The following is a 26846-nucleotide window of genomic DNA, read 5'->3' as shown; positions in this document are numbered from 1 at the left end:
TTGTAGTACAAAACAAGCTTTTATTGTTGGATTTATAACAAGTCAATCCTGAGCACATTTACTTGAACATTTATCCCACTTTTCGCAGCTGAATAAGCAGTTCAGCTTAATAAACAGCACTATGTTCTCCATTTATTACGCTCACCTTATTGGCTTGTGTCAGGGATACCAGTTCCCTCTTTCTCACTTACTAAAACCCGCATTTGTATAGCTGTTCTTTAATATTCCGCGGCCACCAGTTTCAAAGCCTGGTAGCTGATATAAAAAGTTTAGGCAGGAGGTGGATGCCAACACGAGAGATAGGTTGAACTTTAAGCTTGTTGGTTTATTAAAAGGTACTATGTACATAAGGGAATACTTATATTTGCATTGGGGTCTTAAAGGTGCTCGATTATGGTTTCTGAAGACTTTAAAGGTCCTGTTGCTGACACCAGCCTCTAAGTAGCTTTTATCTCAGGCTGAATTCCCTGAATCTCCACCCCAGTCAAAATACTCGTGACAACTCAATCCAGCCTCTGTACCCCAAAGCTCCTCTGGTTGTAGTTCTGGCTGCTTGGACAATTAGGCCAACTTAAAAAACCCATTTGTGTAACCTTCCTCTGGCGAGACCTTTGCACAGGGCAGGTTTTCAGATCACCTCCGCCGCTGACTCTTTTCTCCTGATCTTCATCAGACAGGTATTAACAAGCTGACATTGTTATCCAGACTTTAGCTATTCTCATTAGCCTTTTTCTCTGACCTTTCCCCTCAAACCTCTCTCATCCACTCACTTCTCCGCAAAAATCTAACTTCCTTTCCCTGACAGTTGACTCTCAGCTGACTAGGAACTCCAGCCTGTCAATGTGCTATAACCCAGATCAATCAGAATGAATACAGTGGTACCTCGGGTTAAGTACTTAATTCGTTCCGGAGGTCTGCTCTTAACCTGAAACTGTGCTTAACCTGAAGCACCACTTTAGCTAATGGGGCCTCCTGCTGCCACTCCGCCGCTGGAGCACGATTTCTGTTCTCATCCTGAAGCAAAGTTCTTAACCTGAAGTACTATTTTTGGGTTAGCGGAGTCTGTAACCTGAAGCATATGTAACCTGAGGTACCACTGTATACCTGTTCCAGGCCCAGCCTAATACAGTCGTACCTTGGAAGTCGAACGGAATCCGTTCCGGAAGTCCGTTCGACTTCCAAAACCAAAGTGTGGCTTCTGATCGGCTTCAGGAAGCTCCTGCAGCCATTTGGAAGACACGGAAGCCCCATCGGAAGTTTGGCTTCCAAAAACAGTTCGTAAACCAGAACACTCACTTCCAAGTTTGCAGCATTTGGGAGCCAAAACGTTCGAGAACTCAGCTATATAAAAACCAAGGTACAACTGTACATTCCCCAAATGATAATCCATCTCTCTCTCTCTCTCTCTCTCTCTCTGTGTGTGTGTGTGTGTGTGTGTGTCTCTCTCTCTCTCTCTGCAGAAGCTGTCGAGGAAAACTACTTCCATTCAGGCTTGTGGCATCATAACAGTACAAGCCCTCGAACCAACATTAGACCAGACGTTAAGTGCAATGATCTTGCACCCAGTATAATTTCCTTGGGAAGAGTTGGCGGGTAGGTTGTCTGCGTGCCAATGGCTCAGTTTGCCATGGTTGGAACTGGGAAGAAAATTGCACTGCTATTTACTCTGCAATCAGCTTTCCCAGTGCACCTACCTTCCCTTTGCTTCAGATGCAACATAGTTTGGATGCATAGTTTGGTCTGTCGGGGACAGGAAAGTGGATGGTCATGTTAAGCAGGAAGGCGCTAGATAGCCATTGCTCCCTTCCAACATTCTAGCTGCAGGTGGTGAAATGAAGACATGGTTTTTGTCTGTTAATGCATGACCTTGCAGAAAACAAACTGGGTGTGGGAGCAGGGTGTTTAGTGTCCTTAAGGACAGAGCAATAGGCTCACTTGTGCAAGGAACTATAGCATGCTAATTTGTGCAGACATTCATATAAGATTAGATTTGGCATACATTTGCATTAAAAAAGACACACATGCATTTCAAAGGCAACAGGGAGCAGCGTATAAGATGTGCTTGATATTAAACCCCTGGTGATGTTCATAACATCTCCGGTGTCCTTGCATGTAACATTTGTTTTATCACTCAGCTTGTGAGGTGACGTAAGCCAAGCAATTACAGTATATAGCCGACCCAGATCTTCTCTCTTGCCATAAAAGCAGCTTTTGTCAGAAGCAACTCAGCCCTTTTAAACTGAGTTTAGACTGCAAAGCTCAAATGGATCTGTTAAGTTGCACCGGCAGAAGTAAGTTTTACTTTTTCTCTCTGGAAAGCCACTACAACACCGCCGACATGTCATGCTCCCCAGTAGACTGGGAGTATGTGGAACTGACACGTTCCAGGGGCTCCGTATACAGAGAGAGGCATGTTTTTGGAAGGTGGAGAGCCACATGCTTTCGGAAAAGGCTGCAAACATATTTTCTGAACTTCTCGCCAGCAAAAGCGTAGATCACAGGATTGATGCAGCAGTGAGCCATTGCTATTGTTTCTGTCGCTTGTGCTGCTATAGCCAAATTACTAATGGAGGCACAATTGCTGAGATCAAATGCATCTTGGAATGTCTGTAGCAGAAGAACAATGTTGTATGGGGCCCAAAAAATGAAGTAAACTATCATGATGATAAAAATCAGCCGGACCGCTTTGCTCTTCTTGTCATTCCTGCATTTCATTAGAGTGTTTATGATCTGTGCATAGCAGAAGGTCATGACGATCATTGGGAAGATCAGGCCTATAAGGTTCATTTTCAGTGTAAAGAACTGGTTCCAGATAATCTGATTTTCATAAGAAAAATGAGGAGTGCACACTGAGCGATTGTCTTCCTTTTGTAACCTGTTAAAGACCATTACCGGCACAGAGGCTAGGAGTGCCACGCCCCACATGACAACGCTTGTGAGGATGCCATAGGTAACTGTCCGGGCTTTTAATGCAAACACGGCATGGACGATGGCTAGGTATCGATCGATGGTCAAAAGGATGATGAAAAAACTTCCGCTGTAGAAGCCTACGTAATAGATTCCAGAAAGAAGTTTGCACATTGCATCTCCAAATACCCACTCGTGCGCTGCGTAATAAGCCCAAAATGGGAGTGTGAAGATGAAAAGCAGGTCCGAGATGGCTAAATTGAGCAGGTAGATATCAGTCATGCTCTTGAGCTTCTTGTATCTGATGAGGATCAGCACCACCAGTGAGTTGCCCAGCAAGCCAAATATGAGCACCAAAGAGTAAAGCGGTGGCAGGAACTGGGAAGCAAATTCATTAACACTGGCACTTTGACATGGTTCTGCTGTTTCATCATAAACGTATTCTGTGGTTGTTACATCTTCATAGTACTCTGCTGTGCTCTTAGCAGTAGGCATCTTGTTCCCTGCAATTGTAGAAGATATGCTCATTTATATTTACGCATCCACACTGCATGCACAGTAATCATAAAATGCTGGTTTCCGTACATAGGAGAATATACTGAACTTTCACCACAGGAGGGGAGAAATCAAAATACAGAAAACAATAGATTTTGTTCATGCAGATGTTTTCATGTTTAGGCTAAGCATGCGCTTATTAAAGATCAACAACTGCTGGGACTTCACCAATCTACTCATATGCACTTATGCAACTCAATAATAACAACATTGTGTATCTGTGCAGAAGCAGTTGCATAGGAGTGATTATAATCAGTGAGCCTATTGCCAAAATGCCATTCTTTCCATTATAGTTTGCTTGGTGCCCCAGCACTGTTTCAGCACGTTCTGAATCCCACATTGTACGATACATATATTTTGTACATAATTACAATCGTGAAGTGAGAGAGAAATTACAGGTAGTCTAATGTAAACCTTGGAAACCCATCGCATCACTCTACATCGATCACTTACAGTTTAACAAATGAGCATCCTCTGTTGAAAAAAGTGTCGTACGGTATCCAAAATGAAAAAGGTGAATGAAAGCCTCTTCACCATTGTTAGTATACAGTAGTTTCATTTTCATTAAAGTCACCCCAAAAAGATGGCCATATGAAATCACCCTTGGATGTTGACCAAAATTTTGTACAGCCCAGAAATGTATCTTAACAAAACCTGAAGAAACTGTTGGGTGCCCAGTAGCTGTAATGCAGCTCAGAAAAATCAACATGAAATGGTTATCTTGTGAAAAGTGTTGTCTCCTCCAACCCCACTCCCTGACAAAAGAGTGCTAGTAAATGTGTACAGTATGTCACTGGGCAAAATTTCGCTGAGGATTTCTTTAGTAGTCAGCCGTGTAGAAACGGAAGAGTCTACATTGCAACTACTTTTCTGCCATTTGGAGGAGCTATAGTTACATTTTTCAAGCTTGAATGTGGTTGAAGGACAGAGGGCTTAACCACATACTATCTCAAGCTTTGCCTTGTGGTTTGCTCCTTCCTTCATTTTTTGGGTAGGAATCACACAGCATTTCTACTGTGACTAGGTGATATGTTGTTTTTCTGGAACTAAAATCAAGTAATCGATGGTGATGCAAAAAGTGTTTTTTTAATCGCTTACATGACTTGTAACATGTGTTTGCCGCATCACCCTTTTTTGCTTACTCCATTTCCCCGTTTCTTAACTCCTCCTCTGTGCTGCTGCCCATGACCTCGTTAGCATCCATCTCCCAGAGGTGAATATAAGGGAGTACAACCAGTTTGCCCACAATGAGCACCGAGCTGGAAGGGGGGCACAACAATGACTTAGAATGGAAGGTGAGAGGCAGGGGGCACCGAATTTTGGCATTGCACAGGGCACCACTGAAATTTGAAAGTCCTAAGTCCTCCAGGGAGAGCAAATGTGCTTAGCGCAGGGTCCCCAAAGGCTCAGCTGGTTGTTGGGAGCGGCCCATAGTGGCTTTGGGCAAGCTGTGCCCTTCTGGTCAAGCTTTTTCCTTACCTGTATGACATCAGGTAAGGGGTGGCACTGTGGGTTAAACCACAGAGCCTAGGACTTGTCGATCCGAAGGTCAGCAGTTCAAATCCCCGCGACGGGGTGAGCTCCCGTTGCTCGGTTCCTGCTCCTGCCAACGTAGCAGTTCGAAAGCACGTCAAAGTGCAAGTAGATAAATAGCTACTGCTCTGGCGGGAAGCTAAACGGCGTTTCCATGCGCTGCTCTGGTTCGCCAGAAGCGGCTTAGTCATGCTGGCCACATGACCCGGAAGCTGTACGCCGGCTCCCTCGGCCAATAAAGCGAGATGAGCACCACAACCCCAGAGTTGGCCACGACTGGGCCTAATGGTCAGGGGTCCCTTTACCTTTTATGACATCAGGTGTAGTGCAGGTGGCTCTGGCTTGCCCCAGATGGCCTGACAGATCAAATGGGGAAGCCTGGTAGGCCCAGTTTGGCCCAAAGGGCAGAAGTTCGACACTATTGACCTAGAAATACAAGAACTCACCTCGAGCTGAAGGTTTCTCGCCTTGCCTCTGGGAACAGTTACAACCCTGCAAAAAGTTGAAGGCAGTCTTGAACACAAGGTGTAAATTACTTCTTAACATCATTTAAAGCAAAACAGTACAAACACAGGGAATAATGTCCCAATGGGCAATGTGATCACCCTGAAAGAAGCAGAAATGGACACTGAAGTTCTGGTGTCACCTGGGAACTGTGCAGAGTTTGAGACTGGGAAATGGAAAATAAAAATTGTTCGCCAGGTGATATGCTATGATGTTGATTAGTATAAAATCCTCTGCTTAAAAAGGGACTTTTGCCTGCCCTGCAAATGATGCTGGCTTGAAACAAAACTCATAAGGGTGATGTCTATGGTTAAGTGTAAATTCCCATTAGCGCTACAGCTTCCAATTTGGACTTGATTCCAGCTTCAACTTGTGAATACATAGCTAAATGTCCTGTGCAATTTATTTGGAGGCATTTATTTGTGGGTGCCTAGCAGTGAATTGTCCTGTTCTGATGGCTGCAGGTCATTTGCCAGGAAACCCTTTTTCCTACGATTTCCAATAAACATTACCGTAAGTAATGAAGCATACGCTCTTATTGCTGCAGGTGAATTGTTTCATTCATAGGTTTAGAGAAAACAATGAGCCAAGTTACAGATAAATTATCCATTTTGCAAAACTGTTACATTGGTCACACAAGAAAAATAAAGCATTTAAACTACCTGTGGCATTTAAAAAAAATACTGTTTCTATAGGGAACACACAAATAGTTTAACGTTAATTGGAGTTCAGATAATATTAGCTAAAACGCAAAATATTTTTTGAAAAAGCTTACAAATGTTATGTTGGTCACAGATTAACAGTTTGTCACACTTTCAGATTTCCTCCCAACAACACCTCAGGCCTTTCCCCTCTGTCCCTCCACCCATTTCTCTGTCTCCATGCCTCCTTAGCATGCAAGCAGTTGCTGCTGCCGGCATTGGTCTGACCAAAATGCCTTGGCACAGCTAGTGTGTGTCAGGAAGCAAGAGTCAGGTACCTGTTCATTGCGTGATGAAAGTGAGCACTCCAACCCTGAAAGCAGGGTGGCAGCACACAGGAGCAGCCCGAGAACCACTGCACCAGATGAATGTGCAGAGCCATTGCTTCCCTACCCACCTGGGAGGAATCCACTGCAGAAGAAGTCCATCACAGTAGGAGATTACTGGAGAAGGCTGGACCCCTAGAAGTCAAGCAGCATCTTGCAGCATAGGGGCCATCAGCCACTATACAAGGGCTCAGTTTCTGCTAGTTCCTTGCTAAAGCAGCTTTAGAACTCTTGTGTTCGTTCCTAGAGCAGAGCCTGAACTCCATGCTGCCTTACAGCTGGTTTGAGTAGAGAATGGTAGAGATAGGGGCTGCTTAACCCTTCTACAACCAAGCCAGTAAATCAATGTTATTAAATGAATAAATAAGTTGTTCCCCACCCAACTACCATATTTTTCGCTCCTGATCATAAGACGCACCTAGTTTTTAGAGGGGGAATGCAAGAAAAAAATATTCTTTAAAGGGAGTGCTGAGCAGAGCCTGTATGCATCCCAGCCTCTGCTCAGTGCTCCCTTTCACGAGCCGCGTGGAGTGTGTGTGCGGCGCTTGCAGGCTTTTCCCTGAGGAGGAAGAAGGGCAGCCCGGGATGAAGGCTGTTCTGGGTTCTTGGGATAGCCGCGTGAAGCCTCAGGGCAGCAGGATGAAGGCTCCCGCTGCCCTGAGGAGGCTTCGCACGGCTAAACCAGAAGCTAGAACAGCGAGAGGGAGTGCTGCTGTTCTGGCTTCTGGGATAGCTGTGCAACCTGCATTCACTCCATAAGATGCACACACATTTCCACTTACTTTTTAGTTTTTACTTTCCTGCCCTACACACAAGAATGTTGGGTGGTTGTTTTTTGCTCACCGGGGGGGGGGGGGGAGCTGGTGTGTGTGAATTTTGAGTTAAACAAATCAAGGTGCCCCTTAATTCAAACTTAACAAGTTTCCCGAGGCTGCTTTAGATAAAAATCAGCAGCAAGAGAAAGAACTGACTTGGTTTCAAGAGCAGTTTGCCACGTTGCACAAAGGGCTGCTGATGGAAGCCAAATCTCAACCTCCTTAGGACTCCCGAAATACTTTTTGCAGTTCTTTGCCCTGCTATTTGTGTTTGGAAATAAGTGTTTCCTGCAACTCCATGGCACAGAAATAAACAATTGGTCATGGCTTCCTATACCACGCAGATGGGAAATGTTAAGTTGTGGGCGAACATATCAGACGACACAGCGATTCTTCCAAAGCAGCTCTTTATTTGTAAGGTGGAACAGAACTGAACTGAGGAGCTCAGTCAGCCTGCTTATATAGAGCTCCACTAGAATGCAACAGTAACCATTTTCTGTAACTAGCCAATCACTGAATGTCACTTTTGATCCTTCATTTGCATAACTATCTACAGTATCCCCCTGCTGGCCCAGGGTGAGAACTTCAGTACATAACAGGAAACCTCTGTGCCTCCAGAGGTTGTTGACTCATCATCTTCAGCTGGCATGATGAAGGGTTGGGTGCTGCAGTACAACAACATCTGGAGGGTCAGAGATTCACCATCTCTGTTACAGAGTGTCCTCATATCAGGACAGGCGCATTTGCTAGGTGCAAATGTGGACCATAGGTTTATCATCCCTGCAGTAGAACATACTCATCAGGACATGCTCATTTGTTACCTAGATGATTTCTGAATCAGCCCTAAAACTCTTGGAAGCTGGGTGTTCATCAGTATGCAGATAATACCCAGCTCTACCTCTCTTTCAAATCAGAACCAGTGAAGGCGGTGAAGGTCCTGTGTGAGTGGAGGCAGTCGGAGGATGGATGACAGCTAACAGATTGAGGTTGAATCCTGACAAGACAGAAGTACTGTTTTGGGGGGACAGGAGGCGGGCAAGTGTAGAGGACTCCCTGGTCCTGAATGGGGTAACTGTGCCCCTGAAGGACCAGGTGCGCAGCCTGGGAGTCATTCTGGACTCACAGCTGTCCATGCAGGCTTAGGTCAATTCTGTGTCCAGGGCAGCTGTTTATCAGCTCCATGTGGTACGCAGACTGAGAGCCTACCTGCCCGCAGACTGTCTTGCCAGAGTGGTGCATGCTCTAGTTATCTCCCGCTTGGACTACTGCAATGCGCTCTACATGGGGCTACCTTTGAAGTTGACCCAGAAACTACAACTAATCTAGAATGCGGCAGCTAGACTGGTGACTGGGAGTGGCCGCCGAGACCACATAACACCGGTTCTGAGAGATCTGCATTGGCTCCCAGTATGTTTCCGAGCACAATTCAAAGTGTTGGTGCTGACCTTTAAAGCCCCAAATGGCCTTGGTCCAGTATACCAGAAGGAACGTCTCTACCCCCATCATTCTGCCCGGGCACTGAGGTCCAGCACCGAGGGCCTTCTGGCGGTTCCCTCACTGCGAGAAGCCAAGTTACAGGGAACCAGGCAGAGGGCCTTCTCGGTAGTGGCACCTGCCCTGTGGAACGCCCCCCCCCCACCAGATGTCAAAGAGAAAAACAACTACCAGGCTTTTAGAAGACATCTGAAGGCAGCCCTGTTTAGGGAAGCTTTTAATGTTTAATATACTATTGTATTTTAATATTCTGTTGGAAGCCGCCCAGAGTGGCTGGGGAAACCCAGCCAGATGGGCGGGGTATAAATAATAATAATAATAATAATAATAATAATAATAATAATTATTATTATTATTATTATTATTATTATTATTATTATTATTATTATTGGAAGTTTCGTTCTTGGTTGGTAGACTGTACCTTTATAGCTTTCAAGAAGAGATGTTTGTGCAGGGCATCCTACATGAGCATGAATAATGAATTCTTGTGAAAAGAAGACATAGTGGGGCTACAGAAATGAACAAACAAAATCAGAAAGAAGGCCCTGTTGCAATAATTTAACTGAAGATTTATGGTGCAATCCTAGCCACATAAACAGCCATGGAGCAACTGTTCCAATGGCTACATTTCCACTCTTAAAATGCATATGCTTTCTATGGGGAATATGTCTTTCTGTGTCAGGAATGGATTGAACATAATAGTTTAAATTGCCTTCGTGTCTGTGCACATACATTTTCCCAAGGAAATGATCAGCAAAATGCCTCCTGATAATGGCCTCTATACCAGTTTAATTGTGATGGTGTTCTGCAAAAATTCATGGGAACAGTAGTTTAATGAGTATGCAAAGAATTATAAGTTAGGTACACTCACACACACCATTCCATCCCTACTTCCAGAACTGCAGTTACCAGAGTTTCCTGTTAATTAATTAATAACACATGCTTAAATTTTGACTGATCCGCTTTTGCAAACTCATGTGCCAAGATAGACAACCGCATCAACCTTCTATAAATGCTGAAGACAAAACATTGAGCATAGCCACTGACTAGACTCTCTCTAGGAATATTTAATGTTGCTAAACACCAGTCATGCAAATAATTAATGCTAGCTTGCATTCGATGTATGTTGTTGTTGTTTAGTCGTTTAGTCGTGTCCGACTCTTCGTGACCCCATGGACCAGAGCACGCCAGGCACTCCTGTCTTCCACTGCCTTCCGCAGTTTGGTCAAACTCATGCTGGTAGCTTCGAGAACACTGTCCAACCATCTCGTCCTCTGTCATCCCCTTCTCCTTGTGCCCTCAATCTTTCCCAACATCAGGGTCTTTTCCAGGGAGTCTTCTCTTCTCATGAGGTGGCCAAAGTATTGGAGCCTCAGCTTCAGGAGCTGTCCTTCCAGTGAGCACTCAGGGCTGATTTCCTTAAGAATGGATAGGTTTGATCTTCTTGCAGTCCATGGGACTCTCAAGAGGTCTCCTCCAGCACCATAATTCAAAAGCATCAATTCTTCGGCGATCAGCCTTCTTTAGGGTCCAGCTCTCACTTCCATACATCACTACTGGGAAAACCATAGCTTTAACTATACGGGCCTTTGTTGGCAAGGTGATGTCTCTGCTTTTTAAGATGCTGCCTAGGTTTGATGTATAGAGGTGGGGAAACCTCATTTGCCAGAGCAAATGAATTTTGCAAGCTAAGATCCAAAAGTCTCTGTTTAATGCAGGCAGCTGGTTTTTCTAACCAAAGAGGCAGAAGATGGGGTGATCAACAGCCAGTAGTGTTAACATGGCTGTTAACCAGCTTGAGCCAGGAGGAGTCATAATTATAAAGCAAAGCCAGGGATTCATAGCCGAAATCTAAGGGGGATAGATATTGGTGGTTCCAGTAACCCATTGAAAGAGACTGTACCATTGTTTCCAAAGAACAAATGCACATATGGGATGCAAAAGATCTTTCTCACCAGGGATTCCTTAATCCCCAGTATCCAAAGTAGAAGTCTGTACATAATCTTGGTAACTAGTTTGGCTTTGTACACCTTCAAAACTGAAGGTATATGCTGGCCACCTTTCATCTAGGAGAATCTCAACAGTGTAACTAGAGGGTACACAATGTGGACTTTTCAACCCGAAGTAACCAGGGCAAAGTATATAGCAATTAAATATTCAATAGATATTGCAGTTATAGCAAGTGAGGGTATGAAAAGTGTTACACACACACACACACACACAAAAGTAATCCTCCTCACAACTGTGTAAGATAAGTTGTTATCTCCATATCACAGTGTACAGGGTGGGGTTGGCTAGAGAAGCTGTGACTCAAAGATAATGGTGCTTTTGCAAGGATGATATTTCAGATTTCCGTAGGGAGGAAGGCAACATTTTCAGTAAGGCTGAGAGGCTTGTTTTCGAATATTTCCAATTGCAATTGCAAAACAAGCATTTGTTAGAAGCATAGAATTGTAGAGTTGGAAGGGATCCTGAGGATCATCTAGTCTAACCCCCTGCAGTGCAGCAATATGCAGCTGTCCAATATGAGGATTGAACCTGCAACCTTGGCATTATCAGCACCACGGTCTAACCATGTTGTGTTTGTTTTCACTTTATAATGGTTACAGCAATGATATAAAATATGTCACCCACCCCTTTCTTTTTTAGCAAAGAGGCTGCTGATTTGACCATGCATACTTAGTACATAGTGGGACGCGGGTGGCGCTGTGGGTTAAACCACAGAGCCTAGGACTTGCCGATCAGAAGGTCGGCGGTTCAAATCCCCGCGACGGGGTGAGCTCCCGTTGCTCGGTCCTGCTCCTGCCAACCTGGCAGTTCGAAAGCATGTCAAAGTGCAAGTAGATAAATAGGTGCTGCTCCGGCGGAAAGGTAAATGGTGTTTCCGTGCGCTGCTCTGGTTCGCCAGAAGCGGCTTAGTCATGCTGACCACATGACCCAGAAGCTGTACGCCGGCTCCCTCGGCCAGTAAAGCGAGATGAGCGCCGTAACCCCAGAGTTATCCGCGACTGGACCTAATGGTCAGGGGTCCCTTTACCTTTACTTTACTTAGTACACAGACCTAGTAAACTGTTTCTAAGAACAGTCAGAAGCAGACCAGTTCTAATACATGTTTGAACTCAGTGGGGCTTCCTTCTGGGGCTTACACTCTAGTACGCTTGGCCCAGTGATTGTCATCATCGTGTTATGGACCATAGAGTTCATAACCATAGAGTTGGCTAGAAAGAGAATAGCAACAAGTGCATTGCATTTGAAATATAATCGGTGAGGCACTCCTGACCCGTTTCCTTAAATGCAGTGCTCACAGTTGGTTGGCCCCGAGTGGGATGCCATCCTGCTTCTTTCCAAACAGATCAAAAACAGAACGAAATGAAAAGCAGACCAAAATACTAGCACACCCTCTTTTTCTTCCCACCTCAAGCACTGAGGTGAATGGAGCCAAAGGTGAACTGGATTCATAGCTGTCAACTTTTCCCTTTTTTAAGGGAAATTCCCTTATTCTGAATAGGATTCCTCGCAAGAAAAGGGAAACGTTGACAGCTATGCCTGGTTTGCAACTAAATCATCCCACTTTCTCGCCTCTGTCTTTGAACACTGAGTTAGCGTTATGCTTGATAGACATGTAGCAACTTTAAAGTTGGGGCGTGACTGGGAAGACAGTGGCTCCTAGCTCACGCTCATTCTAAATAACCAATGCTAGAACCGGGGCTTTTCTTTTTTCAGCCAGGTCATCGGATCTCAGCTCCGGCACCTCTCAGATGGGTGCCATTGCCATTCTAAGAGAACACGGGAGAAGTTCGTGGTGAGTTCTGGCACCTCCTTTTCTAGGAAAACAGCACTGGCCGGAACCAAAGCATGATTGGAAAACCCAGGATGGAGCCATGAAGCCTGGGTAAATGAAGGCTTTGATGAGAGTATAGGAAGCTTCTTAATGTTCCAGTGCAGTTAGGGAAAATGTACAAAACTAGTTCAAATATATGTTGGAAGTGTAAGGAAAAGGAGGGGACATTTTATCATATGTTGTGGGATTGTAAGGTAATTAAAAAATTTTGGGAAAGGATATACAATGAATTGAAGAAAATGTTCCATTTAACATTTGTTAAAAAACCTGAGGCATTTTTGTTGGGGATTGTAGGGAAAGACCTGCCAAAAAAGTTGAAAAACATCTTAATGTATGCGACAACTGCTGCGAGAGTTCTGGTAGCACAAGGATGGAAGACTGAAGAAACCCCAACTAAAGAATCATGGCAAGAAAAATTGATGGACTATGCAGAACTGGCAAAACTGACATATAAGCTACGGGACAAGGATAACTGTGACTTTAAGGATGAATGGGAACCCTTTACAAAGTATCTGAAGACGCAACAAAGCGAACTGGACTGCTTGGCAGGTTTTGAATAAACATTCACAAACCTTTTATTGATAATATCAGCTAAATAGTTTGAGGATCTATACAACTTTGTAACATGCAGAAAACAGCAGTCTCAGAGAAACCAAAGACTGGAACTGAGGGAAGTCGGGGGGTGGGGGGTTTGTGGGGGGGAGGGAGGAAAAATGCGGGGGGGGGGGAACAAGGATGATATGTTTTTGGATAATATGTCTTGTTATAATTTTGAATTAAAAAAGGAAGCTTCCTAATGCCAAATCAGACCATTAATACTATCTAGTTCAGTACTACACAAACAAATACTATCTAGTTCAGTACTACACTGACAGGGTTTTCATAAAGGGGTATTTCCATCACCAACCAGAGATGCCAGAGATCAGACCTGGGACCTTTTACACGGAAAACAGACACTCTCTCTCTGAGCTACAGTCATTTCCCCTGAATGCTAGGATGCCCAGGTGCAGGGAGCAGATAGCTATGGCTTCTCTTTAATTTATTCCACTTAAACAGATAGTAGCCATTCATTCCTATGGGAAAACTCGGCAACGTTTTAGGGGACGTTGTTGGAGCGAGGGCAGAATCTGCTCGCCGAATAGCCTGCCCTCCCCAGCAGGAATTCCATGGGGAGATGTGCCCACAAGCAGAGCGCACAGATGTCCACAGGGTTCCCTGCAATATTCAGGTCTCTCCTCCAGTGCCCAAAGGGATGGGCATTTTGCTGATCCAATAGTAAGCCTCCTCTTTGTCATTCAAAATCGTTATCATACCACGCATTTAAAATGACACACGGTTAAACAGCAAACTATTAACAAAATATCAGAAAATAGCACGTGGTCCATATTTACACAGTCATGTGAAAGGCATGTACCTGCGGCAGCATGTCATGATAACCAAGCATGTTTTACACTATTAGATGCACATTTTTTGCAGTATTACTCACATAGGAGTAGTTACAGGTAGGTAGCTGTGTTGGTCTGCCGTAGTCAAAACAAAATAAAAAAGTTCCTTCCAGTAGCACCTTTGAGACCCAACTAAGTTTGTTATTGGTATGAGCTTTCGTGTGCATGCACACCTCTTCAGATACACTTCTGTTTCAGTGCATAACAAACTTAGTTGGTCTCTAAGGTGCTACTGGAAGGAATTTTTAAATTTTGTTTTCCTTGTGAAATGGCCCTCAGTCCGCATATGCACGTGAATAAATGACACCCAAGATTTAAAGAGGAAAGAATTTTGCTATTTTTGCCTGGGGAACAACCGCCCATGGCCTTGCGTATTCTCTTGTCAAAATTTGGGACAACTATCTGATTGGATATCTCACTGCAGAGAAGAAACAAGAAACAATAGCTCTTTCATATCGCATTCAAGCTACTGAAAAACTATTAACTGCATCTAGCCAAAGATAATTTTTAAAAATGGCAGAAAAACCCAATTCGGTCTTTATGGCTTTTTTTCTGAACAATATGAACGTAAAGAAAGGGTCATCAATATTAATCATCAGTTTTCAGGGTTTGTAATAACTGCCTTTTTTACATCCAGGTAGGTTACTTTCATGCATCATTCCTAATCATTGTTAACTCTTTTTTTGCTGTTAATTAATATATATATAAATGCAAACCCCCCCAACTTAAATTTACTTACCAATTTACAATTGCTTGCTTTTCAGTGATGCTGGTGATCAGGCACGTTGTAAAAAAAAAAAACACCTTCCTGTGTGAAGAAATACTTGTTCTGCAAATTTATAGTGAACAAAAGTTTCTCCTTTCTTAAAAAAAAAAAAGAAAAAGAAACAGTTCCCTCCTTCTAAAAATAATTGTTTAGCAGGCTAGCAAAACTCAGCAGAGGATTTTAAAAACTGCAGTGCATCTTACTCCTCCGTGGACTTCAATTGCACAAACTTGGATTACAGCCCATGCTGTAAAACACAAAAATACAACGAAGAAAAATCTTCATCTACCAATTTTGCTGTTCAATGTCTTCATGAAACCACATATTTTTTTCACATAGGAAATGGGTTCCATTTAAGGGTTTTTCACTCTGTGGATTACTGATAATGGTATCAGCATCTGGTTGTTCATTGAACACACTCCAAAGAACTTGCAGAGCTGCTTATATAAGATTTCCGAGGCGGTCTTCAGAGCTGCCTTGCCCAATGTTCATGCAAGAGTCTCAGAAATCCTTGAAGGCTGGCCTTAATGCAGCGGCGGAGGAAGGTTGCTCGGGCACCTGGAGTGGTGCACCCAGGGGCGGGGCGAGCCGCCCAGAGGGGCAGGGCGCACCGCGGGGCCTCTGAAGTCTGCCTGCCTCCTTCCACTCAGCCGCCCTACAGCTGGGGCGGAGGCAGAGGGCGGACCGCTTGGACGTGTGGCGAGCTGCAGGCCCCGTGGTGAGTGTCACCCGGCATTTTGTCACCCCCCTCAGTGGTGACACCCGGGGCGGACAGCACCCACTGCACCCCCTTCCTCCGCCCTTGCCTTAATGCACAGCAAGTACTCACTTGACCAGATGCCCCAAGCTTCATAAGTATGACTGCATCTCCAAGTAGCTAGAGAAGGGTGAATCTGGCGGTTTAGGTTCTCTCAGGGCTTTCCACCCTTACCATGCATACTGGCACAGTTGCTGTTTGATCCCACCTTTTAAAGAGTGATTTTGGAGCCGATTCTCTGCACTGATGGTCATTTGTTGCTCTTCCTAGAGAGCAGTGTTTTTCCCCACTTCCACATTAATGGTGGGTGGTGCCCAATTTGAGAAAAGTTTTGCTGCTATGGTCACATCCCTTATGTACCCTCATGTTCCTCTAGCCAGTAGATGTTAGTCACGAGGATGTATGCTGAGATAGCCCTTTTGTGGGAGTGAGGGCAATACAGGAAGCCTAGTATTCCAGAATTCCAACTATTTGGAAGTATAGGAGAGTAGAAGAGGTTAGGCAAAAAGCTCTGATCCTAAACTTCTGCTGCTTTGCAGGATACCACTTTAAAAGGTAAGTGCAAAATTTTCCCCATTTTCTCATTTCTCATCTGTCCACATTTCTACATCAGTTCGCAGCATATTTTTTATTTTTTTTATTATTCATTTTCAATAATAATCTTCCAGTTAATGACAAATTAAAGCAAATCAATCCAAATTACAATAATAACAATACACCAAATATATATTCCAATTATCAAAACTTTATTGGGACTTCCCATGTTCCAGATGTCTAGAGATAATCATCATGTCTGTGCATTTTCAGTATTTTTCAAATTCAAAACTAATATTATCCAAAACTAATATTATCCGTGTTGTTAACCCACAAGAGGCATTTTTTAAATCATCTTATTCTCTGTTCAGTTATTTGGTATTCAGTCCTCTTATCTCTCTTGTTCGTCAAGTTCTCATTAAAGACACAGGGCTTGATTCCAAAAGTAAAGTTTATAAATGGCCAATCAACAATTTCTCCCCAATGTCTTTTAATGAGCTGATGTCCGTATATGTCTGTATATATTGCTGTATTGTGGGACGTGCTTCCCAGCTGTATATTATATGAAAATTACTTGAATTCCTCCAACAAGACACCCCCCCCCAAGCTCCTCCGGGCCCTAGAAGAGCTGGCAGGGATCCAGCACTCTCTGTCTTTCTGTCCACAAGAATGTATAAAAATAATCCACACAAGCAGATATATTTTAGAACGAAATACAGTACACCCTGTCCAAAGGAGCTCTTTTCCATAATAATCCCCTTTTTTTGTAACTGCGCAATAATGATCACCATTTTGTTTCCATCTTCAGCCTGAGCTAATCTGGTTTTGCCAACTTCTCTTAGAGTTTTTGAGGGCTGTATATCATGCATTCAGTTATAATTTTCGCCTCTTGTGTTTTGTTTAAGTAATTAAATTCTTTCTGGCTGAGCTTCGCCAAATCATGATGTAATATAGCAGGTATGGAAAGATAGTGGTTGCTTACCTCCTTAATCCACGTTTTAAGATGAGAGTCCGTTTAAAGTCCAAAATTCAACATCCAACGACTGTATAATTTAGCAGGGTTTTTTCTTCTTTTTTCTCCTCCACCTGGAACATGCCTGGTTCCCCCCACCCCCAATCTTATAATTATGAAAAACAGGTGTCTCTTGCATGTAGGAGTGGCTCTGGAGAGTGCCAGTTGCGCTGCGCCCTTAGACCCAGCATCCCTGCCACTCGCACCTTGATGCAAGCTGACAGATCACGGACGATCTGCAGGTTTGTGAGACAGTCTTCCCCGCAGCATATATTTTAAGTTCTCCAGAAAATCCACCAGCATTTTAATTTTAATTTCTTCTAATCTAACAAAACATTTCCCCAGATCTGTGCTATCTGTAAGGATTGGGGAGAAATTAGATTCAGTTCGCATTTACGGACAAGGCTACTTAATTTGTTCTTTCAAATGCAATGCAAGAACCAAGACCCTTGAAAAGGTGCATTTCTCCAAATTTTGCAGTTCAGTTCTTCGGCCAATGTGTACAAAAATGCATATGCTAGGATATAAAATGTCCATTAGGATGCACACGTTAGTGAAAATGGCATATGAAAGTGCATTATATTACAGCAAATCAATTTGCAAAAATGTGTATGTTAGGAGAAATTGCATAGAAAATATATTAGTGGAAATGCTGGTGAATTTATATGATGACACTTTTTTAAAAAAATCACAAACTGCTGTGGAAATGTAGAGAACAAAACATAATAATGGAAAAATCAGAAACTTGCTGAAATTGAAAACTGACAGATTTGACCATGCCTAGCCTGGCAGTAGTATACTTAGAAATTTTAATGTGCAGGAGTTCATCATGATAGTCCCCTGCTCCTTAGGCATAACAACTAAACAGAGGCACACAAACAAAAAGAGCACACAACTGGAAATCACTTTACAAACCAATAGAAATGTCATGTTCTGTTGTACTCATGTAGGAGGAAGTAGACCGGTCTAAACTAGGGTGATCGCGACCTGGACAGAGAGGAACTAATGTACACTTCTGGAAAAAGATAGAGATATATTTCCTAAATTTTTCCCCCACAAAGGCATAGATCACAGGGTTGATGCAACAGTGGATCATGGCAATTATCTCTGTCACCCCAATGGCTACAGATAACTTTCCCTCACAATCATTTTTTAAGCCACATGAGAAAATTGAATCTTGATAGGTCTGCAACAAAAGAGTGATGTTGTATGGCATCCATAAAAGGAAGTAAACAATCATAATGACAGAAATAAGCTTGACAGCCTTCTGCTTTCTCTCATTTCTACCCTTAATCAAAATCTTTATAATCTGCATGTAACAGAAGACAATGATGACTGCGGGAAGAGCTAGGCCCAAGACAACCCTCATTAAAGTTAAAAATTGCTTCCAATCGTTTTCATGTTTTGAAGGATAATGAATGGTACATTTGTGGGTCTCAGATTCCGTTTGAACATGGTGAAATACAAATTCTGGCACAGAGGCTAATAAGGCCACAACCCAAGTGACGACGCTTGTGACAGTGCCATAGGTGATCGTCCTGGCTTTTAATGCGAACACTGCGTGGACGATGGCCAGGTATCTATCAATTGTCAAAAGGATGATAAAAAAACTTCCGCTGTAGAAGCCTACGTAATAGATCCCAGAGAGAATTTTGCACATTGCGTCTCCAAATACCCACTGGTGGGCTGCGTAATAAGCCCAAAATGGGAGCGAGAAGATAAAAAGCAAGTCCGAGATGGCTAAATTGAGCAGGTAGATATCGGTCATGTTCTTGAGCTTCTTGTATCTGATGAGAATCAGCACCACCAGTGAGTTGCCCAACAGGCCAAATATGAACACCAGAGAGTAAAGCGGTGGCACAACATAAGACGCAAATGATTCCCCCGCCACGATGCGGACTGGGGCTACGCCTGTATCATAGTAATAAGATGTGGTTAGACTATAATCTTCTGGCCAATCAGTATAATCATCCATCTTCTTCCCTGAGAATAAAGAATTCACATGCATCATATAAGATATCAGCATGAAACTTTATTGTAACATATAATTAATTTATTAATTTATTTAAAAAAACTATTGCTAATGTTGAATATTCAGTCTGCTTACGAGGATCAAGATATTGGTGGACAGTCTAAATATTAAGAACAAAGGATAAAGAATAAGAGTAAAGAAACACACAAAAAAGATGGAGGGGAAAATGGGTCATAGAATCATAGAGTAATATAGTCAGACCCTCTGCAATGCAGGAATCTCAACTTGAAAACCTCCACAGAAGGAGAGACCACTATCTCTCAGAGTCTGTTCCACTGTAAACAGCTCATGCTGTCAGTAAACTCTCTGGTGTTTAGTTGAAACGTCCTGTCCTTTTAACTTGAATGCATTGGTTTGGTTCCTAGCCTCTGGAGCAGGAGAAGACAAGTTCTATCTTCCATGTGACAACGCTTTAGATATTTGAAGGTGGCTATCCCTATTATATTCCTTGATTGGGACTTTAGACTTCTTTTGATGCAGCCTAGAATAGCATTAGCTTTTTTTTGCTGCTGCATCACACTGTTCACTCGTGTTAAGCTTGTGATCTACTAAGACCCCTAGATCCTTTTCATATGTACTTCTGGCAAGCCAGGTGTCTCCCATCTTATATTTGTGCAGCTGGTTCTTTCTGCCTAAGAGTAGAACCATACATTTGATCCTCTTGATATTTGTTTTGTTAGTTTTAGCCCAGTTCTCCAATCTGCTTAGGCCAGCTTGAAATATACTTCTATCTTCTGCGGCATTGCCTACCCCTTCCAGTTTGGTGTCATCTGCAAATTTGATAAGAATCCCCTGAACACCATCATCCAAGTTGTTTATTGAAATATACTCAGAGGCGCAAAGTGATTTCATGCTCTTTATTCAGCTCATAGTGGTGCGGAGGAATGAATGAAAGTCCCCTCAAGGTATCTGCTTTATATACATTATTTACACAATGGGCTGCACATGATTGGCTAATTCCGGAATTCTACTGTAAGCCTATCAGGTTGTGGATTCACTTCTATCTGGAGCATGATTGGGTGGTTCCTGCCAACCAATCATACTGCTGCATTGTTCTAGGACCAATCAGACTGCTGCATTCTGAATCCTATTGTTCTAGGACCAATCAGACTGCTGCAGTTTGGATCCTATTCAACTCAGTACATAACATTTATAATGATGTTGAACAACAGCAAACCCGAGACAGAACTCTGCAGATGTTAACATATTTGCCTATAATGCTCTGATTGTATTTCTGACCACCTTCTCCCACTGAATGTCTTTATTGGTTAGCGATGTTCAAACACACCTCAATCCATTCTGCCATTCATTCCCACTTTCAACTGGTATTTTCTGTTAAACTCCAATTGCACAAGTCTGTGTGCCATTTTGTCTTTTGTTAATGCAGAAATATATGTTCTCTTTTGCGTAGCACACAATAGACACCAAAATCTCAGTCACCAACAGATATTTGCAAATTAACTGCATTCCTTTGGGTTCCCTTCCAGCATAAAGAAACAGATCACTCAGTTAGTCTTCTACACAAACAGAAGAGTCTTACAACACCTTAAAAACAAAATTGGCCGAGGTAGCCAGCGTACAGCTTCCAGGTCATGTGGCCAGCATGACTAAGCTGCTTCTGACGAACCAGAGCAGCGCATGGAAACGCCGTTTACCTTCCCGCTGGAGCAGTACCTATTTATCTACTTGCACTTTGACGTGCTTTCGAACTGCTAGGTTGGCAGGAGCAGGGACCGAGCAACGGGAGCTCACCCCGTCACGGGGATTCGAACCGCTGACCTTCTGATCGGCAAGTCCTAGGCTCTGTGGTTTAACCCACAGCGCCACCCGTCTTTACTCCCAGATAAATGGGGTTAGGATTGCAGTTCAGTATAAAGTTGTGGAAGGGCCAAAACTCAGTGTTACAGCATCGGTTTTGCATGGAGAAGGTCCCAGGTTCAGTCGCTGGTGTCTCCAGGCAGGGTTGAGAGAGAATCCTGCCTGAAATACATCAGAGATGCTGCAAAAACTGAGCTAGGCAGCGGAAAGGAATGGTTTAATGTGGAGAGGAGGGGAGGGATTTAAAATTTAATTTAACATGAAGACTTTGGGTGGTCAAAAATAGGCAGTCGAATCCAGCTGGTTCTTCCCACTTTGGGGGAAAATAGACAACTTTAAGGAATAGTAACAAAACACGCAGATAGCAAAGTGATCACTTCTAACCAAGTGAAAGGAACAATAATGAGTTAAAAATTCACAATAGGAAGTAGGTTAAGGTTGAAATCCTAACCCTACTTACCAGGAAGAAAGCCTCACTGAATTCAGTGGGATTTACTTCTGAGTAGACATGGTTAAAACAGCCATTTTACAGCATGTCAGTTGCCTTTGGCAACAAACGATACTACAGAAATGAGAAAACAACATGAAAAAGGAAGTATCTAGAAGTGCAGAACAAAAAGGAGAAATACGTCTCAAAGATTTAAAAACAAGGGCATGTTTTATTATAGATACTGTATGCCCGGCACGTTTCAACATGATTGTCTTTATCAAGGGCTTTTCTGTAAAAAACAATGCTGGCACAGCTGCTAAACCACAAATATTGGACACCACATTTCAGAAACTTTTAAAGTTGCCTTTGACTGGACTTAACCGTCCAGGGTCCTTTACTCTTTTTGTATTATAAAACCTCATATTAATAATACAACACCACTTTGAGGGTTTTGGTGTGGGTTTTTTTGCAACCAAGTGATGTATACATTTTATTAAGTAATAAATTAATATTCAGGGTCATCTACACAACTATTAAAGTGCAGAAGTCCTGCTTTCATTAGACTTTGGCTAACCTATCCAGAATATTACTTTACTTTAAAAACAAAACAAACAAAACTCTGATCGACTTTCAAAATGCTCCGCCTGCATATTCATTTCCTCCGGATAGTGTTTTAAGATCTAGGCTGATACTAATTTCAAAACTCTGCTTTCACATCACTGAAATTGTGTAAATGGATCAGCTCCAACTGGGGCAAGTTGTACATTCACTGGGCAATCCTGTACATATACATTGAATTCAGTGGGGCTTACTCATGGGTAACTGGCTATAGGATTGGAGCTTTAGTTTCATCTGCACATTCAAGAGTACTGGAAAGTGATATTTGGGTCAATTAAAACCAGGTTTTTAATTGACCCAATTTTGGGGGTCAATTAAAAGCAGCTAAGGCATGCATATTAGTTTAAATGTTAGCACCATTGGTAAAATCCAGCAATGGAAGTGAAAATTAAAGGACTTTGATTACAAAAACTGACTATGGAATTCCAATGTTCTGAACAATATGAACATAACAGGAAAGTGTTAACTGGTTCATTAATATCAATAGTCACATATTTTACATCTTGTTCAATTTACAGGCTTAGAAATTCGTGCAGCATTCCTATCTAAGTTGACTTTTTCAATGTTTATTCACATAAAGGCAAGTGCTCCCCCCTTAAATTAACTTACCAATCTACAAAGTTGCTTGCTTTTAAAAGATGGTGGCGACAGCTAGATTCTTTGGAACAGGAACATTGTAAAAAGCAGAAAGTAAGAAATAGCCCTTTTCTCTGTGAAGAAGGAATTGTTCTGCAAATTTCTAGCCACCAAACATTGCTGCTCAAAATCAAGACTAGTTCCCTTCTAACAGAAATCATTTGGTCAGCAAAAGCTATTTCTGTACTACTACAGATGGTTTTGAAAACTGAAGTACAGTATCTTGCTAGACTTTCATTGCACAATTTTGAGTTACAGTTTATGTTGCCAAATCAAATAATTACCAAAAATCCATTCCCATCAACTCACAGGACTGTTCACAAAGTATTTCTGAGGCGGTCTTCAAAACTGCCTGCCTTGAAAGGTTGTCTGACAAGTGCTCACTGTAAGGGGTTCTGTTAAAAGGTTTCTCACTCAGCTGATTCTGATAAGGATATCACTTCTGAACCAGAAGTGAACATGAACATGTGGTTGTTCATTTAACCCACTTAAAAAAACAACCACCCCCAGTGTCGTCTGGCCCAGTGTCTTCATATGAGTCTCAGTAATCCATGAAGTATAAGCTTAATATGCAAGAAGTGCTCACTAAACCAGAGGCCCCAAACTTCAGCAGTAGAGCAACATCTCTGGGTCGCCCAGATTGAGTATGATTCTTTCGACATAGTCTTTCAGTGAGTTGCTTGTCTTAAAAAAATTAATAAGCCTAAATCTAGTGTTGGACCTGTTCCATATCTGCTATTGGGTCCCCGGAGCACAGATTCACACAAAGCGGCAAAACGTCCTTGCAGGTTATTAACAGGGTTTTATTTGAAATGCATATATGCACAGTGGCGTAGCGTGGGGGGTGCAGGGGGGGCCGGCCGCACCGGGCGCAACATCTGGGGGGGCGCACTCGCACTCGCAGCTCTCTGCCCCTACCTGGCTCACTCACTCTCTCTCACTCACTGCAGTGCTGGCTGTGCGAATCCGATCCAAGCTGCCGGGTCGCCGCCCACTGTGGAGGGGGTGGGTGCCAGGCGTGCGGTGCGGAGAGAGGGCGAGGGACTATCTGGGGGAGGGACAGTGCAGCGGCTGCCCAGCGCAGCGCTGAGCGCGGGAGAGAACCACACCAGACCAGACCAGGCAGCAGCAAGAAGAAGCTGGCAGCGGTGGCAGGTTAGGGGTTAGGGGGCGCAAATTACTTGCCTTGCCCCGGGTTAGGGGGGCGCAAATTACTTGCCTTGCCCCGGGTGCTGACAATCCACGCTACGCCGCTGAATATGCAGAACAAAGGTACAGAGCGATAAGCTCGCAAGCTGCACAGCCCAGTAAGGGTGCGCCCACTTTTTATACCCCTTAGAATGCATAGACATGTGTTCACATGTAAAACATGTGATTTACACTAATAGCAATAAGATGGGGCTTTGTTTCTTGTGTTACCCTCCTCCTTTTCAGTTTGCCTCCTCCTTTTCAGCCTCCCCCTGTCTGGGGTTACAATAACACCCATTCAACTTTGCTCTTATCTTCTACCTGCCTAAGCCAGACATTCCAGAGAGAGAGGCCCATTTTTACTGTAATATCTAAGCAAGAAGAAAAAAGCCTTGTTCTTCTGGCTGGTGTAAAAACCTCCCTCCTCCCTTGTTATGTACTGAGTCGAATAGGATCCAAAAGGCAGCAGTCTGATTGGTCCTAGAACAATAGGATTCAGAATGCAGCAGTCTGATTGGTCCTAGAACAATGCAGCAGTATGATTGGTTGGCAGGAACCACCCAATCATGCTCCAGATAGAAGTGAATCCACAACTTGATTGGCTTACAGTAGAATTCCGGAATTAGCCAATCATGTGCAGCCCATTGTGTAAATAATGTATATAAAGCAGATACTTTGAGGGGACTTTCATTCATTCATTCCTCCTCACCACTATGAGCTGAATAAAGAGCATGAAATCACTTTGCGACTCTATTTCATCCCTTTAAGGAAGGGGTTTGGGCATAACATATGAAGAAGAAGAAGAAGAAGAAGAGTTTGGATTTGATATCCCGCCTTTCACTCCCCTTCAGGAGTCTCAAAGCGGCTAACAATCTCCTTTCCCTTCCTCCCCCACAACAAACACTCTGTGAGGTGAGTGGGGCTGAGAGACTTCAGAGAAGTGTGACTAGCCCAAGGTCACCCAGCAGCTGCATGTGGAGGAGCGGAGACGCAAACCCGGTTCACCAGATTACGAGACTACAGCTCTTAACCACTACAGCACACTGGCTCTTAGCCACTCTTAACCTACCGCTCTTAACCACTACAGCTCACACTGAGAGAGGAGAAAATGCCTCAAACAGTTTTTGGGATCATATAGAGAACAATATTCTAATGGCCCTTCACTAGGAGATCCTCATGTACAGGGTGGGTCCTTTAAAAGAGGCCCCGTAGATACAGAGTACACATGTTCCATGGGGTCTCTTTTAAAAGACTCACCCTGTATAAAAGCATCACCGTTAGGCAGCAGAGATCTTCAGAAGAGAAGCTCAGTTACCCAGGGCCAGCCCACCTATGAAGCAAGGTGGGGTGGCTGCCTCAGGTGGCGGGATCCACAGGGGCTGCAGATCTGACCTCCCAAGAAATGCACACCCCACTGCTGCCGCCACAGGGGTAGCAACGGCTGCAGAATGCACCTTAGAGACCACCTCTGCTGCCTCTATAGCAGGGGGCACTGGTGGTCTCCTTCCACTCTTGAACCCAAGGTAGATCTTTAATTCCCCTTGTTCCTTCTTCCCTGGCAGGGTGTGTGTACCATTTTGTGGTTCGCCTCAGGTGGCAAAATGTCTTGGGCCGGCTCTGTAGTTACCACGTATGAGGTGATGACTTGGGCCCAATTCATCTATGCCTCTCTAACCAGCAGGGGATCCCATGTCACGGGTGAAAGCTCCCAAATATCAAAACCTGAGTAATAATACCACACAGGATCCACACAACAACTGGCTTTCATCCCACCCGCATGGTTCTTGGATTTATGCGTTCCTTCATGACTAGGGGCAGGATCTAAATTAAATATTTAAAAACTATTTAATTGAAGGATGCTACGGAAATGTTTTAAACAAGGAAACTAAACATTTCATGCAGACAGTTTGCACATGATGGTGGTTCTTCCAGGGTAAGGCTCATCCATCGCACTCCGGGTATGCTGACCCCTGTGATTTTTCCAAATGCAGGAAACTCAACTGCATAATTTGCTGGATAGCTCAGTTGGGTAAGGCATGGTGCTGATAAGGCCAAAGTCTCAGGTTCAATCCCTATAAGGGGGATATTGCTGCATTGCAGCGGGTTGGTCTAGATGATCCTCAGGTTCCCTTCCAATTCCATGATTCTATGAGAACAGGATGCTGAACTACATGGTCTACGAGTAGGTACTGTATCTGCATATGTGAAAGCAGAGAAAAGTGGAACAGGTCTCAATCTTCCAGGCACCCTCTCCCCCCTTCCCCAGGAATCCAACCACGTCAGCTTATACACGTAAGTTGACATCCATGACCATAAACAGGTGTTCCTGTTCCGGCACTCTTGACCATAAAAGGTTGTTCCTGTTCCTATACTCTTATCTTGGGGCAGGAGGTCACCAACTCTAAGAGCATACCTGGCACCGTTCCCGGGTCTCTTATCAGACCTGACAAAGTCTGTGCGTCTTTGTGGTCAGGATGTAAGATAAGACCCAGACGTGCCATCCCTGCTCTACTCGGAACTGGCAAGGCCATCCATTGCCATCATGGACTGATAAAGGAGAGGGCTTTGAGTACTTGCTTATACAGCTGGCTTTCTGTTTATACATTGACTCAAGAGCTTAAGTTAATGCATTTTAGAAATGCTCCCTTGGAGAAGGAAAAATGTGGATTTTGGGTCCCGTTTCAGACTGACTGCACAGAAACCCATTCCTTCAGTAGAACTGGTGGAAGAATATTCCCCTCCATCCACTACTTGAACAGCATGCAGAAGGCATACATCTAGCAAGTAGGATTGGAGCTTGTTCCTGGACCAATGCAAAGGATTCTCTGTTTACATTTTGTGCAGGATACTGACCTTCTCATACCCTTTGTCAGACAAGAAGAAGTAAATAATGGTTTGATGTACCTTAATGGCTTAAGATCTGTTCTCCAAAGG

The 26846-nt window shown here is 43.5% G+C and overlaps 2 protein-coding genes across 8 annotated transcripts; both read right to left on the bottom strand.

Moving 5' to 3' along the window:
- LOC310745490 (C-C chemokine receptor type 5-like) lies at positions 1–15588 on the bottom strand. 3 transcript variants are annotated; one of them, XM_083578182.1, is made up of 3 exons: positions 14861–15536; positions 5442–5487; positions 1–3410 (listed from the first exon to the last, which is right to left on the bottom strand). In XM_083578182.1, the coding sequence occupies exon 3, from the start codon at positions 3400–3402 to the stop codon at positions 2323–2325; it is 1080 nt and encodes a 359-aa protein (XP_083434308.1). In that variant the 5' UTR covers positions 3403–3410; positions 5442–5487; positions 14861–15536; the 3' UTR covers positions 1–2322. The 3 variants fall into 3 exon arrangements, with proteins under 3 accessions (XP_083434308.1, XP_083434309.1, XP_083434307.1); XM_083578183.1 differs by lacking the exon at positions 5442–5487 and having other exon boundaries at positions 14861–15588; XM_083578181.1 differs by lacking the exon at positions 14861–15536 and having other exon boundaries at positions 5442–6353.
- Positions 15589–17982: 2394 nt separating this feature from the next.
- On the bottom strand, positions 17983–23127 carry LOC310745499 (C-C chemokine receptor type 5-like). 5 transcript variants are annotated; one of them, XM_083578211.1, is made up of 3 exons: positions 23009–23127; positions 21501–21602; positions 17983–19173 (listed from the first exon to the last, which is right to left on the bottom strand). In XM_083578211.1, exon 3 carries the CDS (start codon positions 19163–19165, stop codon positions 18098–18100), a length of 1068 nt encoding a protein of 355 aa, XP_083434337.1. In that variant the 5' UTR covers positions 19166–19173; positions 21501–21602; positions 23009–23127; the 3' UTR covers positions 17983–18097. The 5 variants fall into 5 exon arrangements, with proteins under 5 accessions (XP_083434337.1, XP_083434336.1, XP_083434334.1 ...); XM_083578210.1 differs by lacking the exon at positions 21501–21602 and adding an exon at positions 22698–22746 and having other exon boundaries at positions 23034–23051; XM_083578208.1 differs by lacking the exon at positions 23009–23127 and adding an exon at positions 22698–22996.
- Positions 23128–26846: the final 3719 nt, after the last annotated feature.

This window comes from Podarcis filfolensis, assembly GCF_964270895.1.
Source record: "Podarcis filfolensis genome assembly, chromosome: 12".
Lineage (NCBI taxonomy): Eukaryota > Metazoa > Chordata > Lepidosauria > Squamata > Lacertidae > Podarcis > Podarcis filfolensis.
This window is presented reverse-complemented; position numbering and strand designations above follow the sequence as displayed.

Coding starts and splice junctions, on each gene's coding strand:
- LOC310745490 (XM_083578181.1), bottom strand. CDS start 5,544: ATGATGTTAAGAAGTAATTTACACCTTGTGTTCAAGACTGCCTTCAAC. Junction 3,411..5,441: donor CGAGAAACCTTCAGCTCGAG/GTGAGTTCTTGT, acceptor CTACAATTGCAG/GGAACAAGATGCCTACTGCT.
- LOC310745499 (XM_083578211.1), bottom strand. CDS start 19,165: ATGGATGATTATACTGATTGGCCAGAAGATTATAGTCTAACCACATCT.